The sequence below is a fragment of the Cnephaeus nilssonii genome, assembly GCF_951640355.1.
Source record: "Cnephaeus nilssonii genome assembly, chromosome: 14".
Lineage (NCBI taxonomy): Eukaryota > Metazoa > Chordata > Mammalia > Chiroptera > Vespertilionidae > Cnephaeus > Cnephaeus nilssonii.
This window is the reverse complement of record NC_137085.1, coordinates 78241579-78261625: the sequence shown is the minus strand read 5'-3', so window position 1 is coordinate 78261625 and position 20047 is coordinate 78241579. Positions and strand designations below refer to the sequence as shown.

Sequence of the window (20047 nt, the reverse complement as noted above, 5' to 3'; positions counted from 1 at the left end):
GAAGGCCTAGAACTTCAGAGGTACTTAACACATGTTGGAAGAACGAATATAGGTTCATTACAGTAAATCTTGGCAAGATATAAATCACTTGGGAGGTGATTAATATGTAAATTCGAATATATTAGGATATCTTACTTAACTATACCAGTTCTAATTTCATAGGAAACTATGAAAATAGATCAAAACAAATTAAAAGGGGTTTTCATAAATAGATTAACCTCACTTCTGTTGGAATATACTAAATATACATGGTGATAAAAGCTTCCAACTCAAGGACAAAAAAAATGAAACTGGTGAGTGCCAAGATACTGACCTCTAAAGGGGCATGCCTACCTTCATGGGAAGAAAAGGATGCAATTTTAGAGTTCTTGTTAAACCAGACTCACCAAATTGGCCAGGGCATTATGAACCAGCTTCTTTTGTACTTCTTTTGCTTTCTGCCTTGCCTCTACGGCTGACAAACGCTTCTGATTATCTTCAGCATGCTTTTTCTTAGCAAAAACATCGGGTGAACTATGAAGAGAAAGTGGGAAGTCAGTTTTGCTTCCCTGCGTGTTCATCCTGGAGGCCTCTGGGGGATTCTCAGGAACCACGGGGCTGGTTAGATCAGGCCTCTTTTCAGAGTCCTCTCCTGTCTCTGTTGTCTCGTGGCAACAGTCTTCATCAAAGCCTCTCAGGGAGGTTTCTGCACCAAGCCTTACTGCGTTATGTTTTAATGGCAACAGACCAGGATCAGGATTTCGACTTCCCTTTTCTGAACTGCTAGGGGACCCCACTTTGTGATTCTGGGTCTTAAAAGTAAACCGTCTCTTCTGAGGTTGGATATAGTTTGGGTCATCTGCTTTCTTTGAACCTTGGAAAGGAGTCAGTTTGCTTGACGAGCCATTCGAATTTGGGAAGCCCTTTTCCATGGACATGCTAGTGGGATCCTCAAGTTTCAAGGAGTGCCCATTTTTATGAACATTGCTAGAGGCAACATTCTCTTTCAAGGATTTTTTCACTGGCTGCTTTCCATAGAGACAGCCTACTCCCTTGAATGCCTGGAATTTTAGCTTTAAGTTGTTTGCCTTTGGTTTCTGCTTTCCAGGGGTATTCTCTTCTTCTTCTAAAAGGGAAGCCACAATCTCTTCAGGATAAATACATTCTCGACTTCTGTGGAGGCCACCAGAAGTCCCATGGCTCTTGGAGGCTCTGTCACACATGGAGGTGGTTTCCCAGCCATGGCTCTCGGGATCTTCTTTTGGAGCCTTCAGGTCACTGCCAGCCAAATGTGCCAAATCAGCCAGAGAGAGAGTCACCTGGAGACAGTTGTCCATCATGGCGTCATACTCCCCGTCCTCAGACACGGCTGATTCCGACCGAGAAGCAGCATCTTCACTGCCACGCGAGTGACACAGAGACTCAACTCCATGACTTACGGCCAGCTCCACATTGGTTTGGCTGTTTTGTACTTTGGTACAATGATCAGAAAGCTCACACGTTTTTCTATTTTTCGAAGAACTTTTCTTGAATACAGACTTTTCCATTTGTGAAAATTTTGTACTCTTTTTTACCTTACCAACATTGTTATTCACTGCAGTGTCGTCTGCATCTCCTGAATCATCGTCGCAATCACCTCCCACATTATCTTCACTATCAAAAGAGACGTTATTTTTGTTGCCTAAACCTGTCAAAGAACAAAGTTTGTGAACATCTGATTTGAAATCATCCCTTACAATTTCAAAGGAATCATATTCATTTATTGAGGACCATGCAGTTCTCTCTAAGTTTTCCTCTCTTGCGATCATTAGTCTTAATTCATCTTCAGAATCGATATCATCCTTAGACATGCTATTTTTGTTCCCAGTGTTTTCCAAGCCAGAAGTCTGAAAAAGACTTCTAAGTTTCTGACTATCAGCATCAGGTCCATGGGGTGATTTAAGAGTAACAGGATCATTAGGTATTTCTTGTGTGGTCTCCATTTTTACCCTGCTGGGTCTTGGTCTCATAGTCAGAGACAAAGTGGAACTCTGATTCTTTTGCACTTTTATTATCTTCTTGGGAGGGCTGAAAATGTCAGAAAATTTCCCTTGCCGTTTCTTACTCATAGGATCGTTCCCTCCTTCCAATTCCCAAGTGAGATTGGATACAGGAATGGCATTTGTAAAATCCTCCCCTATTTTTTTTAAGTTGTGGCAGTATTTTGATGGGTCATACTTTATGTTTCCATAAGTCAAGGAACAAAACAAAGGCCTAGGTTTTAGGAAAACCTGTCAATCTGGTGAAGCAAAAGGAATAATGTTCAATCTTTTTTAAAAATTATTTTTATTGTTGAGGATATTACAGATATCCCGTTTCTCCCCCACCCTGTGATCCCCTCCACCCAGCTCCTGCCCCATCCCTGGCCTTCACCACACAATACTGTTTCATCTTACCCTCAGTTCCCTATCCAACAAAATGAGGATTTCACTAGGCGACCTCAGGTTCCCTGAAATTGAGAGTTCTATACAGAATTATAAAAAGCACCATCAATATTAATCAGCAGAATATATACTTGTATGTAGACACCATAGCAAAGTCATTCAAATTAGATTCTAGATACAGAGTCCCAAAGACTGTTTTCTGTAAATTTCAGAAGCCCATCTACGGAGCTGATGCTATAAAGCAGAGAACAGAGGAGCACCCTAAGGGGCACAGCTAGACACCACGTGTCCTCGGGTCTCAAACCCCTTTGGCTCTCCTGCCTCCTCAGGACTAGCTCTGATTCTAGCTATCCGAGCTCTGACTCTCTCAGCTCAATAATCCCCACTTACATCTCTTTTCTCTGCAGGGCATTTTGTAGGTCTTTATCAGAAAGATAATACCAGGATGTGTTTTGTGGCTAACATTATCAAGAAGGATCTAGTTCAGTGATGGCGAACCTATGACACGCGTGTCAGCACTGACATGCGTAGCCATTTCTGATGACACGTGGCCGCTGAGGCGGCCGCATGCCGAGGATGAAACATTTGCTGCTCCTGAGGATGAAACATTTGCGAAATAATGTTTTTTCCTCAAAGTGACACACTACCCAAGTTATGCTCAGTTTTTTGGCGAAGTTTGACACACCGAGCTCGAAAGGTTGCCCATCACTGATCTAGTTAATGTCAACATGCTGTGATGACTCTTGGCATTTGCCAATTTCCTAAAACATATGAACAGGCAGTAAGAAGTTGCTTTAAGTTATTACCCCTGAAAAGTTTCTTTGTTCATCTAGTAACTAATGAACACATAGCAAGTATGTGAGGCCTTCCATAGTGCCCACGGTCTCTCAGCTTCACAGTTCCCGCCAAGATCTCCCTCTTCGCTGTCAGTGGCTACCATTGGTAGGAAGCAAGAAGGGGAAGAGGAAGGAAGTGCCCCCCATTTCTCCGAGTTTAGTGCCACTGGCAGGGGAGGCTCCTGCGGCCTCAGGAGCACAGCAGCCTCAAACAATGAGGACATGCTTGCTGCTCTCTAACCCCAGGGTGGCAGCGGTTTCAGTTAGTAATCTCTGGGCAATCTGTTAGTTCCCAGCTCCTCCAGCACGTTTTAAGGCACTGGCTGAATTACATCCCCTCTGAATGAAAGACGTGGAACTGCTTCTGCTTCTCTGACTCACATTATAACAGGTAACGATACACAAGTGCACCTCTGCCCAGCAGTTCTTAACACTAGAAATTCAAAGTTTTAACAATCTGACCTCATTTCCTCAAAGGAACAGGCGCATCTGAATTTGCGCATTCTGGGCCCACACTACTTCTCCACCCACCATTCTCATACTTAGCTATGTATTTCCATAAACTATTTTCCTCTTTCTTGGACTCTCCTTCCCATCACGTTTCCAGGAATGTGAAGCCGCCTGCACTTCCTCTAAAACCTTCTTTCCCAATGGCCCCCTGTCCACTGCCCCACTTTAGATCTTCAGCAATGGCTCTGAGTCCATGTCACGTGAGAGAAAGGCATATACATTAATAAGTGGAAAGGCTTCTTTGACAATCATCATTTCTATCACTTACTCATATAAAACCTCATTATATTCTCTAATTATTATCTTAATTATTCCATTCATGCAGGTAGTAAGGTCTTACCTTGCCTAAAAGTTGGGAACATAAAACTGTTAAACATCTAAAGATTTCTTGACAGAGGTAATGAAATTCTAAAGATAGGAAGTAAACTTTGGTAATTAGCCAAAACTGTGCTAAATAATAATTACTCTGGAAACCCAATTGCAAAGGATATTTTACGTTTCTGTTGATTCTTTAGATGAAGAACAGGTAAGACTCTTCCAAATTTACTTACAACCCAATTCTGAAAAAATAAAAAAACACGTATTTATTATATATGTCACAAATGAAAAGGATTAACCACATTTCACAAATATAACTTTTTTAAAATTTTATTTTATTGTTTAAAGTATTACATATAGTAGTACATATGTCTCCTTTCGCCCCCCCCATTGACCTTCCTCCAGTCTCCCCTATCTCCTGTCGCATGCCCTCATCCCATCCCCCCAGTATCTTGTGTCCATTGGTTGTACTTATATGCATGCATACAAGTGCCGGAAACAAATCAGTTTCACTAAAAGAGAGATGTTGACAGGAAGCCAGGAAGGCTGGTCAACAACCTTAATTGCTCTAACCACTCACCCTTTAGTTGTTTACATTGTTAGCTGAAGCAGCCTCCACCTTTGTTTGTCCCATGTAAGTTTCTGTTATTTCCTGCCTAAGGGCTACATGTAAGTTTCTGTTATCTTGCCTAAGATGTTTTTCCCCAAAACCTCAATAAAAGGGATGGCAGGGCCAGAGCAGTTGTCAGTTCTCCCACTAGAGGTGGACTACCGCCTGGCCCCCCATTTCGCCAAATTGAATTTCTTCAAGTCTCCATTCATTTGTGTGCGGCCCTTCTCCAGAACTCGAACCCTGAACCGGAACCCTGGACCACGCGGGACGTGGAAAGGGATTCCTACATACAAGTCCTTCAGTTGACAAATATAACTTTTTAAAAATCCTCACATGAAGATATGTTTATTGATTTTAGAGAGAGGGGGAGGGAGAAAGGAAAAGAACGAGAAAGAGGGGGAAAGAGAAACATGGACCGGTTGTCTCCGGTACGTGCCCTGACTAGGAATCAAACCTGCAACCTTTTGATGTATGGGATGACACTCCAACCAACTGAGCCACCCAACTAGGGCCACAAATATAACTTTAACCAAAATTAAAGTCACAGTCTGCCATGATTACCGTTGGGTTTAGTTTTCTGATAATGAAACGAGTTCACACACACACACACACACACACACACACACACACAAGTATGTGAAGAGAGAAAAACAAAAGGACAACTGGGGCACGTAGGATGCTACACCAAATACACCAGTTGTTAGTGACACCAGCAGCATGGCAACATGAGAGGACTTCTCCATGAAGTTACAAGAAGCTGGACAGCCAAAATTCAAAACAGGATTCCCTGTTTAACACACAAACAGCTCCCAGGGTTCCATGCACTGAGACATCTAAAGGTGGGCATGTCAGAGTGAGTAGGGAAAGAGGGAAGAGGGGTGAAGGATAGCACAATGCACACGACAGCCGTGAAGGGTTGGGTAAATATAGAGGCACGGGAGAAGGTAGGCAAACAACTTCGCGATCATTATACAGCTGAAGGTCCAGAGGAAATGCCTGCCTCTGCTTTCAGTCTGTGGTCCCTGATTCGGGACTGCCTAGAGCTCGCTCCAGAAGGGGAGTGGAGGAATGTGGCAGGGGAATCAAGACAGATGGGGGAAGGCTGCCAGAGACTTCCAACTCCACTATCGGCGCCTCCGCTGCCTCCTCCAGTCCCTGGGGCTACAGCTCCTGTGGGAGAGAGGCCTCCAGACGATGCGCTGCCTCACAAATATGAGCGAGGATTGGAGGAAGCAAGGGAACAGCACCGGCGGGTCTGGGATGATGGGGGTCTGATGCAAACATTTGGAGAGCTTACTGTTGCTCATAAGCCTCTCTTTTTACCCCCTAAACAAGCAGAAAAAAGAATGGTGCTTTTGTCTCTACTCCAGCAGACTCTGTATGAGGCCAGGCAGGCTGGGGAAGATACGTCAGGATTCAGTTTATATCCTAAATTTGAGCAGCCTGATCCTCAGAATCCAGGTCAGATGCTCCGTGGTCATCAGTCTATACCTTTTAAAACTTTGAAGGAGTTGAAGACTTCTTGTTCTATGTATGGACCGACTTCCCCCTATGGGCTGGGGTCACTATATACAATATATGAGGAAGCTATGGCTCCTAGTGACTGGAATACTGTCTCGAAGGCTTGTCTCCCACCTGGAGATTACTTATTATGGAAATCTAATTGGGCAGAGCTTAGTGAGGAGCAGGATAACAGAAACCAAGCTCATGGGGTACCCATTACAATTAATATGCTCACGGGCACCGGACCTCATGGGGCTTTGCAGGCTCAGTTAGTGTACCCCATGCAAGCTTATCAGCAAATAAATGTATGTGCCACCAAAGCCTGGAGGCAGCTGCCAACAAAAGGGGAAAAGTCTTTAGACATAAGCAAAATTAAATTACCATCAACATCAACCCACTGGGGTCAGTTGGCAAGCTCCTGGAGTTGTTGAATGGCTATATTTGGCTCATTCTCCAACGAAGGTATTAACTCCTTTCCATGATTCGGTTTCCCAGCTAATAGCTCAAGCCCGCCTTCGATCAGGCCAGTTAGTGGGCCGAGACCCTGACCTTATTGTAGTGCCATTTACTGCTATTCAGCAAGACCGGCTCTGGCAACGATCAACAAGTTGGCAAGTTGCACTTGCTAATTTCTCCGGACAGGTTGGTAACCATTACCCAGCAAATAAGGTTTTACAATTTCTCTCAGTCACTACCTTTACCTTCCCAAAGACAGTGAAGTCACAACCTATACCTCAGGCACTAATCATTTTTACAGGTGGATCCAGTTCTGGAAAGGCTGGATCTACTGCAGCAGGGGAGCAAGGGTCCTTCAAACCCCTTATATTTCAGCACAACGGGTAGAAATACAAGCTCTTATTTATGCCTTGACAAACTCTGCTACGGAGCCCATCAACCTATATAGTGATAGTGCGTATGTGATAAGTATGGCCAAACTAATTGAAACGGCTACTATAGGGCACACTAATTCGGAGGAACTCTTTCATTTATTTTTCAACCTTCAAAAAGTCATTAGAGAACGACAGTTTCCCTGCTTTATTGGTCATATCCAGTCTCATTCAGGTCTCCCTGGTCCATCAGCTATTGATCGCCTCCTTGCTGTGATGCAAGAGGCTACCCCATTTTCTCTTGCCCAGTCCTCCCATGCTTTGCATCATCAAAATGCTGCTGCCTTACCCAAACAATTCCGTATTTCTTGGGAGCAAGCTCGTCAAATTGTTAAGCAGTGCCCTCAGTGTGTAATTAATTCATTGCCCTGTGCAATCGTTGGGGGTTAATCCTAATCAAGGTCTTAAACCTAATCAAATCTGGCAAATGGATGTCACCCATGTCCCGGAGTTTGGTAACCATAGATGGGTGCATGTTAATGTAGATACCTGCTCCCGCTTTATCTTTGCGACTCCGCAAATGGGAGCGAGTGCCAAGCATGTAATTAATCACTGCCTAGCTGCCTTTGCGGTACTAGATCCTCCCTTAGAGCTAAAGACAGACAATGGACCCGCATACACTAGTTCTGCTTTTCAACATTTTTGCCAGCAATATCAATTTTGTCATAAAACTGGTATCCCTTACAACCCTCAAGGTCAAGCAATAGTGGAAAGAGCAAATCATACTCTTAAAATGCAATTACTAAAACAGAAAGGGGGAGACGGATGTTATGTGTCACCTCAAAACAAACTCAGTCATGTTCTCTATGCTTTAAATTTTTGAATTGCGATGCAGAGGGTCGTATGGCAGCCAAAAGGCACCGGGCCTCCTGTACAATAGCCTCCGCGGGGTTAGCCCAATGGAAGGATGCACAAACTGGAGAGTGGTTTGGACCAGATCCAATAATGATGTGGGGAAGAGGCTGTGTTTGTACCTTTCCAGAAGGAGCAGCACAGCCAATTTGGGTGCCCGAGCTTTACATGCGTCACCACAATGGACCCAGAGAAGCTCCTTGTCCCTTCATTCAAAAGACTGAGAGTTGCCCCGATGACAGTAAAGCAGAAAAGGAAGACGACGAAGGCTACACAAGAGACCGAGGTGCCAACATGGGGTCAGCTGAAGAAGTTAACAACTGAGGCCCAGCAGATGGCAGAAAGCAGGAAGTGGAAACTACTCCCTCAATCATGTTTCTGGCCATGCTAGCATTGGTTAGCTGCCAGTCTTCTGTAAAGTCTTACGCGGCCAAGTCCAAGGACTCTGAGTAAATCAGCAAAAGAAACTTTCATTTAGTAGAAAAATGTTACTGTAGTTTGATTTCTCTATTATTGTTGTGTTGCACTGGCATTGTTTTGTCAATAGCTAGAGTTCTGTTCTTTTTTATTTTTTAATTTTTTTTATTTTATTGATTTTTTACAGAGAGGAAGGGAGAGGGATAGAGAGTTAGAAACATCGATGAGAGAGAAACATCGATCAGCTGCCTCCTGCACACTCCCCACTGGAGATGTGCCTGCAACCAAGGTACATGCCCTTGACCGGAATCGAACCCAGGACCTTTCAGCCCGCAGCCCAACGCTCTATCCACTGAGCCAAACCGGTTAGGGCCAGAGTTTTGTTCTTGATGTTTAAGTTTTAAAATGTTAACATGTCTGTAGTTTGGGTTTTGCATTGTGATTGTTTTGTTACTGTTTTAATAGCCAGAGTTTTGTTCTTGATGCTTAAGTTTTACTTTCATTATAGTAGCTTAAAAATAAAAGAAAGGCGAGATGTAGGAAGCGGCTATAGGGTTAAGCCTCGGACTGACCTGTTGGCAAAGCCACAAACAAGTCCCAGCTTGGAGGGCACAGCCCTCTTAGCATAATTAAGCTTGATCTTGTGACTGCTCCCTAGATCTTTCCTGGGTAGCTAATGGGCTGTGGGAGGTGCAGCAAGTGCTGCCAAAACAAGTGAAACTCACAAGAACTTCATAAATTACCTTGTTTACCTCTGACTATAAATAAAGGCTCAACTTGCCATCTGGATCTGTTCTGTGGTCTCAGCCAGGCACAGAAGATCCACCTAGACCCAGCTTATTCTCTTTGTCTTTTCTTCATCCTTCGCCAGCCCCCCTCAGGCTCGCCAAACCCTTGGCTGTGCTGGCGCAGCACAAAAAGTATTCACTCAGATATAAGCAAATTCAAAAAACAATGCAACTAGCTTAGGAATAGAATCAATGAATAAAAGAAGTACTTTACCAAAAAAAATTGAAACTTTAAACAAGAACCAAACAGAAATTTTGGATTTGAAGAAATCAATAGAAGAGATGAAGAATGAACTAGCAAACATAGCAAAGAGAGCAGACTAGATGGTATAAAGAATTAGTGATATCGAAGACAGAAATTTAGGAATGACTCTGGTGGAAGAATAGAGAATTGCGAGTAGAAAGATTAAAGACTCCATGAAAAGTATCTGACTCCACTAGAGCAATGTTAGAATAATGGGTTTGCCTGGCTGGTGTTGCTCAGTGGTTAAACCAGGAGGTTATAGTTCTATTACCAGTCAGGGCACATGCCCAGATTGCAGGCTTGATCCCCAATGCAGGACGTGCAGGAGGAAGTTGATCAATAATTCTCTCACATCATTGATGTTTGTATTTCTCCCTGTCCCTTCCTCTCAAAGCTAACAGAGAGCTTATTCAAACAAAATGTTGATGAGACGTTTTCACACATAAGGAAAGAGCTGGACACTTGATCTAAGAAGCTTACACCTAGAGATAACACCTACTTATTTATATCAACCCAAAAAGTTCTTCTGAAAGGCATATTATATTAAAGCTGTCAAAAATTGCCCTGGCCCGTGTGGAGTGTTGTCCCGTACACTCTGAAAAGTGGTGGGTTCAATTCCAAGTCAGGGCACATGCCCAGGTTGTGGTTTTGATGCTGTTGGGGTATGTACAGGAGACAACCAATTGATGTTTCGCTCTCATATCAATGTTCTCTCTCTCTCCCCCTCCCTCCCTCAAATCAATAATAAAAAAAAAACCCTCAAAAATTAATGAAAAAGGAAAAATCCTCAAGGTTGTCAGGGTAAAGAAGACAGTAACTTATGAAATGAAGCCCATTAGATTACCATCAAATTTTTCAACAGGAACACTATAAGCCAGGAGAGAGTGGAATCAAATATTCAAAAAATGCAAAAAGAGACATCACTATTAAGAACAATATATCCAGCTTATTATAGTGTTCCTGCTGAAAAATCAATCAAAACATGTCGTCCGTGTGTGAGGATTAAAAAGAAAGTAAATAAACAAGTCAAATTGGAAATTGCAATTGGAAATGAACACACAGCATAAAATGGGATAATGTGTGACAACAAAAACATAAAGCGGGAGGGGGGGGAAGGACCGAACTTGTACAGGTGAATGAAGATAAGGTGCAATCACAAGAAAAAAACCCCACGAAAAATGACTTTTTTTTTTTTTTGCATAAACCTAATGGTACCCACAAAACAAAAATCTGGAACTGACACACACACACAACACACAACACACACACACACACACAAAACCGAAGGAAAAATATAGAATACCAACAAAATGAAATAACAGACAGTAACACAAAGGAAAAGCAATAGCGAAGACACAGAGCTACCAAAACAAAAGAAACAAAACAAAAAACAACAACAACAAAAAACACACAAAAAGGCTATAGGAAATCCTCAAACATCAATAATCATCTTAACTGTATTTAGGACTGAACTCACTAATAAAATGACAGAGAGGAACTAGATAGATTTATAAACAAAACCCAATTATTTTCTGCCTTCAGGAGACAAACACAGTGAAGGAGGAAAGTAGCATCTCCAAGCAAGGGGCATCCAGAGAATAGGTATGCAGGCATAGTGAAAAAATAGATTTCAAGATAAAAAAGGTAACAAGAGATAATGATGGACATTTTACAGTGATAAAGGAGGCAATACATCAAGAAGACATAACACTTATCAACATATATGCATCCAACCTAGGAGCATCAAAATGTACACAGCAATCGCCAGGCTGGCATGGCTCAATGGCTGAGTGTTGACCTATGAACCAGGAGATCATAGTTTGATTCCCGGTCAGGGCACATGCCTGGGATGTGGGCTAGATCCCTAGTGTGGTGTGTGCAGGAGTAACCGATCAATGATTCTCATTACTGATGTTTCTTTCTCTCTATCTCTCCTCTCTCTCTCTCTCTCTCTCTTCCTCTCTGAAATAAATATATATTAAAAAATATATATATTTGGCAATTATTAACAGAAATAAAGGGAGAAATTGACAAAAACACAAGTATAGTAGAGAACATAAATACTCATTGTCAGCAATGCATAGATCATCCAAAAAGAAAATCAGTAATGAATGACACATTAGATCAAATGGACATGCTCGGTATTGACAGAGCTGTCACATTAAACACCAGATTATACATTCTTCTCTAGTGCACTTGGAACATTTTCAAGGATAGTCCTTACGATGGGGCACAAACCAGCCTCATCAAATCAACTTTATAGCATTCCACCCACTTCAATATACAAGAAAAATCTCCGGTAAATTACCTAACATTTCTCCTTAAAGAACTAAGAAAAAAAAAAAAGTCAGTAGAAGAAAAAATAAAATTGGAGCAGAATTAAATAAAATAGAGAACAATAACAACAAACAAAAACCAGAAAAAATTAATACAAGAAAGAGCTGGTTGTTAGAAAAGATAAAGTTGACAAAACTCTTGCCAGATGCACTAAAATAAAAATAGAGAAAACTCAAAACAAAATCAGAAATTGAAGTGGATAAGTTACAATGGACACAAAGAAGTACAATGGATAAGTTATGTCACCAAATTCGATAACCTAGAAGAAATGAACAAGTTCTTAGAAATATATATAACCACCCTAGACTGAACAAGAAGGATTGAAAGAAACCTAAATAGCGAGATCAATAGAAAGGAAATTGAAAACCTCCCAAAAAATAGAGTCCAGGACCAGATGTCTTCATTAGTGAATTCTACCAAATATTCAAATATTTAATACCTATCCTTCTCAAACTCTTCCAAAAAACTGAGGAAGAGGCAATACTTCCTAACACATTTTCTGTGACCATCATGACTGATACCAAAACCTGGCCTGGATAACACAAGAAAAGGAAACTACAGGCCAAGATCTCTGATGAATACAGATGCAAAAGTCCTAAACAAGATACCAGAAAACAAGAAGACAGAATACAACAATACAATAAAAGATATCACAATCAAATGGGGTTCATTGCAGGGGCACAAGGATGGTTCAACATATGCAAATTGATCAATGTACTACACCACATTAACAAAATGAAGGATAAAAAAAATCATATTATCATATCAATAGATGCAAAAAAAGCATTTGACAAGGTACAACACCCATTTATGAGTAATAACACTATAGAAGGGAAGTAACTCAATAAAATAAAGGCCAAAACCCTCAGCTAATATCATACTGAAGAGTGAAAAACTGAAAGCTTTTCATGTAAGATCAAGAACAAGACCTAGCTGGTTTGGCTCAGTGGATAGAGCATTGGACTGAGGGGTCCTAGGTTCGATTCCAATCAAGGGCACATGTGCAAGTTGCAGGCTCAATCCCCAGTAGGGGGACATGCAGGAGGCAGCTAATCAGTGATTCTCTCTCATCTCTCTCTCCCTCTCCTTTTCCTCTCTGAAATAAATTAAAAAAAAGAAAAAGAAAAAAAAGAACAAGACAAGGATGCCCACTCTTATTCAACATTGGACTGAGAATCCAAGCCAGAGCAATTGGGCAAGAGAAAGTCATGATTACATATATAGATAACTCTAAAAACTCCACTGAAAGACTATTAAAAACTTTAAACAAATACTGTAAAGTTGCAGGATATAAAATCAGTGTAGGAAAACCCACTGTGTTCCTATATACTAACAATGAAATATCCTATATAATAAAAGCCTAGCCGAAACTGGTTTGGCTCAGTGGATAGAGCGTCGGCCTGCGGACTCAAGGGTCCCAGGTTCGATTCCGGTCAAGGGCATGTGCCTTGGTTGCGGGCACATCCCCAGTGGGGGTTGTGCAAGAGGCAGCTGATCGATGTTTCTCTCTCATCGATGTTTCTAGCTCTCTGTCCCTCTCTCTTCCTCTCTGTAAAAAATCAATAAAATATATTAAAAAAATAAAAATAAAAATAAAAGCCTAGGTGGCATCACACCCTCGTGCGATGTTGCCACAAGATGGCCACCGTCACGTCGTCACAAGATGGACGTCACAAGATGACCTGCAGGGGAGGGCAGTTGGGGGCCATCAGGCTGGCAGGAAAGGGCAGTTGGGGAAAATGAGGCCGGCAGGGGAGGGCAGTTGGGGGTTATCGGGCAGCAGGGGAGGGTAGTTGGGGCAATCAGGCCAGCAGGGGAGCAGTTAGGCGTCAATCAGGCCAGCAGGGGAGCGGTTAGGGGGGATTAGGCTGGCAGGCAGAAGCGGTTAGGGGCAATCAGGCAGGTGAGCGGTTAGGAGCCAGCAATCCTGGATTGTGAGAGGGATGTCTGACTGCTGGTTTAAGGGCCTAAACCGGCAGTCAGACATCCCCCAAGGGGTCCCAGATTAGAGAGAGTGCAGGCCGGGCTGAGGGACACCCCCTTCCTGTGCATGAATTTCGTGCACCGGGCCTCTAGTCATTAAAATAAATGAAAAACAAAAAACATGAGAAAAAGAAAATTCCATTAGAATTTACAAAAAGATAGAATAAAACACTTAGAAATAAACTCAACAAAAGAAATGAAGGAACTATTCACTGAAAACTATAAAACATTGGTGAAAGAAATTAAAGACACAAATAAATGCTTGAACTAGCCTTATAAAGCATTATACAAATTTAATGCAATCCCCATCAAAATCCCAAAATCAAATAGAACAAAAAAATCATCAAGGTGTGTTCTCCCTTCTGTCTCTTCTTCCCCCACAGGCATCTCTTAAAGTCCAAGGAACTCCACAAGACTTGCAACCAGGGGAGCAATGGGCAGTGGCAGGTCTTCCAAAGCTAACCTCATGAACTTGTTTCTAAGGCCCCCTCTTCTCCAATTCCCAGTGAGCTAATGCAGCCCTGCCCTAGCTCATTTTTATTATAACATTTCTAGGAAGCCACAGCCGCCCCACCTAGGCTCTCTCCTGCTGCTTCTTCTATCCTAAGCTCTGCCTTGTTTCCCTGTCCCCAGCTTTCATTAAATGTAATCTCAAAAAACAAACAAAAAAATCGAATATTTACGGAACCACAAAAAACTGGGAATAGCGAAAGCAATCCTGAGAAAAAAGAACAAAGCTGGCCCTAACTGGTTTGGCTCAGTGGATAGAGCGTTGGCCTGCGGACTGAAAGGTCCCAGGTTCGATTTTGGTCAAGGGCATGTGCCTTGGTTGTGGGCACATCCCCAGTAGGAGGTGTGCAGGAGGCAGCTGATCGATGTTTCTCTCTCATTGATGTTTCTAACTCTCTATCCCTCTCCCTTCCTCTCTGTAAAAAATAAATAAAATACGTTAAAAAAAAAAAAAAGAACAAAGCTGGCTGTATCATTCTGACTTCAAATTATACTGTGAAGCTGCTATAATCAAAACAATATGGTATTGGCAAAACCCAGACACAGAAGCTAATGGAACAGAATTGAGAACCCAGAAATTAACCCACATATTTATGAGTAAATAGTTTTTTAAAAAAATATATATTTTATTGATTTTTTACAGAGAGGAAGCGAGAGGGACAGAGAGCCAGAAACATCGATCAGCTGCCTCCTACACACCTCCCACTGGGGATGTGCCCGCAACCAAGGTACGTGCCCTTGACCGGAATCGAACCCAGGACCCTTCAGTCTGCAGGCCAATGCTCTATCCACCGAGCCAAACCAGTGAGGGCTATGGGTAAATAGTTTTGAAAAAATAGCCAAAAACACACGAGGCGAAAAGAAAGTGTCTTGAATAAATGGTGCTGAGAAAATTGGAATGTCATATGCAAATGAATGAAACTAGATTGCTGTTTGTCCCCATATACAAACACTCACTCAAAATGGCTCAAAGGCCTAAATATAAGACCTGAAAAAATAAATTACATTAAAAAAACACACCCCAAAACAAAAAAACCCCGATAGATATTAAACTTATGGAACTTGGTCTCAGAATTTGACCCCAAAGGCAAGGGAAGTAAAGTACAAGCAAAAAGGAATGAATGGGACTATATCAAACTGAAACACTTCTGCACAGCAGAAAAACCATCAACAAAAGGCAACCAATAGAATGAGGGAAAATATTCGCAAACAATATATAGAGATAAGGAGCTCATATTTAAAATATAAATGAACTCATACAACTAAACAAAAAACTAACAAACAATCCAATTAAAAAATGGGCAGAGGATCTAAAAGGCACTGTTCTTAAGGCATACAAATGGCCAAAGATTTATGAAAAGATGCTCACCTTCACCAGCTATTAGGGAAATACAAATTAGAATGACTATTATCAATAAAACAAATAACAACAAGCGTTGGAGAGGTTGTGGAGAAAAAGTAATCTACATTTACTGTTGGTAGGAATGTAAACTGGTACAGCCACTATATAAAACAGCATCACAGTTCCTCAAAACATTAGAAATAGAGCTATCTTTTTTTTTTTTTTTAATAGAGCTATCTTTTGACCCTACAATCCCCCTTCTGGGTACCTTGCGGAACAAATGGAAAACGTGTTTATAAATATGTATGTACCCCTATGTTCACTGCAGTATTACTCATGGTTGCCAAGACATGGAAACGATCTAAGTATCCTTCAATGGATGACTATATACACACAATGGAATACTGTTCAGCCAAAAGGAAGAATGAAATACTGCCATTTGGGACAACATGGATATATCGGAACTGTATGATTTCATTCATATACAGGGCATAAAAAGCAACAAATATAAACTCATAGGTTATCAGAGGGAAGAAGGGTGGGGGAGGGTGAAGAGGGTAAAGGGGGTCAATATATGGTGATAGAGGGAAGACTACACTGGGTGGGGAGCACACAATGCCATATATGGACAGTGGAGACCTGTCTCCACTGATTTCGGTTTTTGTTTCTATAAAATGGAGCAGAAATGTGCTTGCCCAAGAGTTGTAAAAGCACTTTGAAACCATAAAGTGCTATGTTCCAAGTACTGTCTACTAGTATGTTAGAAAGCAACTGCTTTAGACATGATACCCAGTCAAGTGGTCCCAGGATTGGGTTCTCGGGCTAGTCAGGCTACAAGAAAAGACTCACTTTGTGCCCTGGTACTTCTGTCCCTGGCACAGCTTTCATATGGAAATCCACCATTCCCATCTTTTCTAACAAGTTGGTGTTGCCCATTACTGATTTTTCGTTCTTTGCTTGTGCTTCTTCTCTCTCTCGGGCCAATCTGAATCAAAGAGAAAATATAAATAAATCAACCATGCTATTAATGGAGCTTCTGTTTTATTTTTATAATATAATGCTGTTTAACTTTATAGTGATCATTTAGAGTCCCTCAATTTTCCCTTTCAACTTAAGCACTTTTGCATATGTCCCTTCTCAATCCCATCTTCCTCACGAGGAAGAGGTGCCTTTCAGAGCCCAGTCAGCCAAGTCGGGATTATTCCTATCCTAATGAAGAGAATGCTGATTCAAACTCCTCACCTTATTTAGGCCTGAACTACTGCGCAAACCAATCATTGCTGGACTCTCTGCCTCTGGCCTGTTTTCTAACATCCCACCTTCAGGAGCAACTGTCAGATTTATGCTCCTGAGGCACATCTGCAGGCACTTCAGGACAGCGGGCACTGAGTGCTTGCCTTGCTCAGGACTGGGGCACCAGGTCCTGTACACAGTAGGCACTAAAGTGCTATTGAATAAAAGTCTCACCACTACCCGGTTCACAGCTGAAGATATTCCCAGCTGAAGAACAAAATCAAATTCTCACCTGTCCCTTCAGACCACTCCCTCAAAACATGCCTCCTGCCTGCCACTTGCCTTAGACCAATGTTTCCTTGATGAACAAGCTTATCAATAACACTGGTTGCTCCATCTGTATATTCCTAAAATTACTTTTTCTTGTTATTAAGGTATTATATGTGTACATACCTTACCATTGCCCCTCCCCCACCCCACTCCCATACATGCCCTCACCCCACAATGTTTTGCATCCGTTGGTTATTCTTATATGCATGCATACAAGTCCTTCGGTTGATCTCTTATCTCCCCCACTTCTCCCTAATCTTCCCGCTGTAATTTGACCGTCTGTTTGATGCTTTACTGCCTCTGTATCTATCTTTTTGTTCATCAGTTTATAATGTTCTTTATTATCCACAAATGAGTGAGATCATGTGGTATTTTTCTTTCATTGACTGGCTTATCCATCCAGTAAGAATTCCTTCTTTTTTATGGCAGCATAGTATTCCATTGTGTAGATGTACCATAGTTTTCTGGCCCAGTCATCTGCTGACGGGCACCTAGGCTGTTTCCAAATCTTAGCTATTGTAAATTGTGCTGCTATGAACATAGGGGTACATATATCCTTTCTGATTGGTGTTTCTAGTTTCTTAGGATATATTCCTAGGAGTGGGATTACTGGGTCAAATGGGAGTTCCATTTTCAGTTTTTTGAGGAAACTCCATACTGTTCTCCACAGTGGCTGCACCAGTCTGCATTCCCACCAGCAGTGCACGAGGGTTCCTTTTTCTTCGCATCCTCGCCAACACTAGTCGTTTGTTGATTTGTTGATGATTGCCATTCTGACAGGTGTGAGATGGTACCGCATTGTCGTTTTGATTTGCATCTCTTGGCCTTCCTTCTGTCTTCTTTAGAAAAGATTGTATTTAGGTCCGTTGCCCATTTTTTTATTGGATCACTTATCTTCCTTTTATTAAGTTGTATAAGCTGCCTGTAGATACTGGAGATTAAACCTTTATCAGTGATAACATTTGCAAATATGTTCTCCCATACAGTGGGCTTTCTTGTTTTGTTGATAGTTTCTTTTGCTGTAAAAAAGCTTTTTATTTTGATGTAGTCCCATTTGTTTATTTTCTCTTTAGCTTCCATTGCCCTAGGGGCAGTATCGGTGAAGAAGTTCTTTTGGCATATGTCTGAGATTTTGCTGCCTGTGGATTCCTCTAGTATTTTTATGGTTTCCCGTCTTATGTTTAAGTCCTGTATCCATTTTGAGTTTATTTTTGTGTATTGTGTAAGTTGGTGATCTAGTTTCATTTCTTTGCATGTATCTGTCCAATTTTCCCAACACCATTTATTGAAGAGACTGTCTTGACTCCATTGAATGTTCATGCCTCCTTTGTCAAATATTAATTGAGCATAGTGGTTTGGGTCGATATCTGGATTCTCTATTCTATTCCATTGGTCTATATGTCTGTTCTTGTGCCAGTACCAGGCTGTTTTGAGAACAGTGGCTTTGTAATACAACTTGAAATCTGGTATTGTGATCCCTCCTACTTTATTCTTCTTTCTCAGGATTGCTGTGGCTATTCGGGGTCTTTTTTTATTCCAGATGAATTTTTGGAGAGTTCTTTCTAGGTCTGTGAAATATTCCATTGGTATTTTAATGGGGAGTGCATTGAATCTATAGATTGCTTTGGGTAGTATGGACATTTTAATGATGTTGATTCTACCAACCCATGAACATGGTATGTTCTTCCATCTGTTTTATGTGGTATTTTGATGGAGAGTGCATTGAATCTATGTTTTCTCTCTTGAAAGTTCCCAAACTTACACACTCTTTCCTCCCTGAGAATACCTTCGGAATCATAAAATACTCAAATAGCTGTTACAATGCCTTGTACTTAATCACTTACCAAACTAATCCTATGCCTCTCACACAGGAATTTCCTATTACCTTTATCTTTGTATGACACTAGCATTAACAGTCAAAAATAACATAAGCAACTTAGTAGTGTCTATTCAAATGTTAAACGTATGTAACTCCAGCAACTCTTCTGGCTGACACAAACTCCAGAGGAAGCCTTGCATTATGCAGGAGCCATCCATGCAGGGTCTACATGTCCATCAGTGAGGTATAGCCAGCTACACTGTGGGTCAGCTATTTGCCAAAACAGTACTAAAAAGAAGTTACAGAAAACTGGGAAGGTCTACATCACCGCAGAAGATTGTACTAAAAAGATAACATAGGCATATATTTTGATAGCTTAAAATATGCACATGTAAATGCATTGCATTATCTTTATTGGGTTGTGAGGAGAAACAGTTGAGAGTGAATTTGCTAATACCATCTATAATAATAAAAGTGTAACATGCAAATTGACTGAACGGCTGAACAGCAGAACGACGGGACCACCTTCTGGATGAAGCCGGGGCTGCGAGGGCTGAGATCCTTGCACGAATTTTGTGCATCGGGCCTCTAGTCTATATAAATAAAAGCCTAAGCGACCAGCCAACTGTTCAGTAGCTATAATGTGCAATGACCACCAGGGGGCAGATGCTTAACGCAGGAGCTGCCCAGCTGTGGTGACTTGGCAGCTGTGGTTCTTGCACCCGGAACCAGAGAGGAGGGACCCCAATTCTAGGGTGCGTCACTCAAGAACCATCCTCTCGCAATCCAGGTCCCCCTGGGGGGTGTCGGAGAGCCAGTTTCGGCCTGATCCCTGCAGGCCAGGCTGAGGGACCCCACCGGTGGGCCTCTAGTAATAAATATAATTACTCAATAATTTTAAATCAATTAAGTGAATATACAAAACCATTTACAAAATAAAAAATACTGTTTAAATTCACATAGAACAAATCTTACCTGTGCAGAAAACTTTCTTTTGCTATTTGAATTTGTAGTGTTCCACCTTTCCATTTTGTGTTATTTAAAACAGACATACCTATAGAGTAAAGAATTATTACCCAATTACATCACAATGCAAAAATACATTTCAGAATGTGCCTCTTCT

The 20047-nt window shown here is 41.6% G+C and overlaps 1 protein-coding gene across 5 annotated transcripts in view; it reads right to left on the bottom strand.

The window, feature by feature from the left end:
- The window catches only part of NOL8 (nucleolar protein 8), a 50043-nt gene that overhangs the window by 25672 nt on the left and 4324 nt on the right, over positions 1-20047 (bottom strand). For all 5 annotated transcript variants that reach the window (XM_079791349.1, XM_079791350.1, XM_079791348.1 and 2 more), the window contains exons 4-7: positions 19900-19978; positions 16392-16527; positions 4240-4308; positions 387-2201 (exon numbers count right to left, since the gene is read on the bottom strand). In XM_079791349.1, coding sequence (XP_079647475.1) covers positions 387-2201; positions 4240-4308; positions 16392-16527; positions 19900-19978 — 2099 coding nt within the window. The remainder of the gene's footprint in view (positions 1-386; positions 2202-4239; positions 4309-16391; positions 16528-19899; positions 19979-20047) is intronic.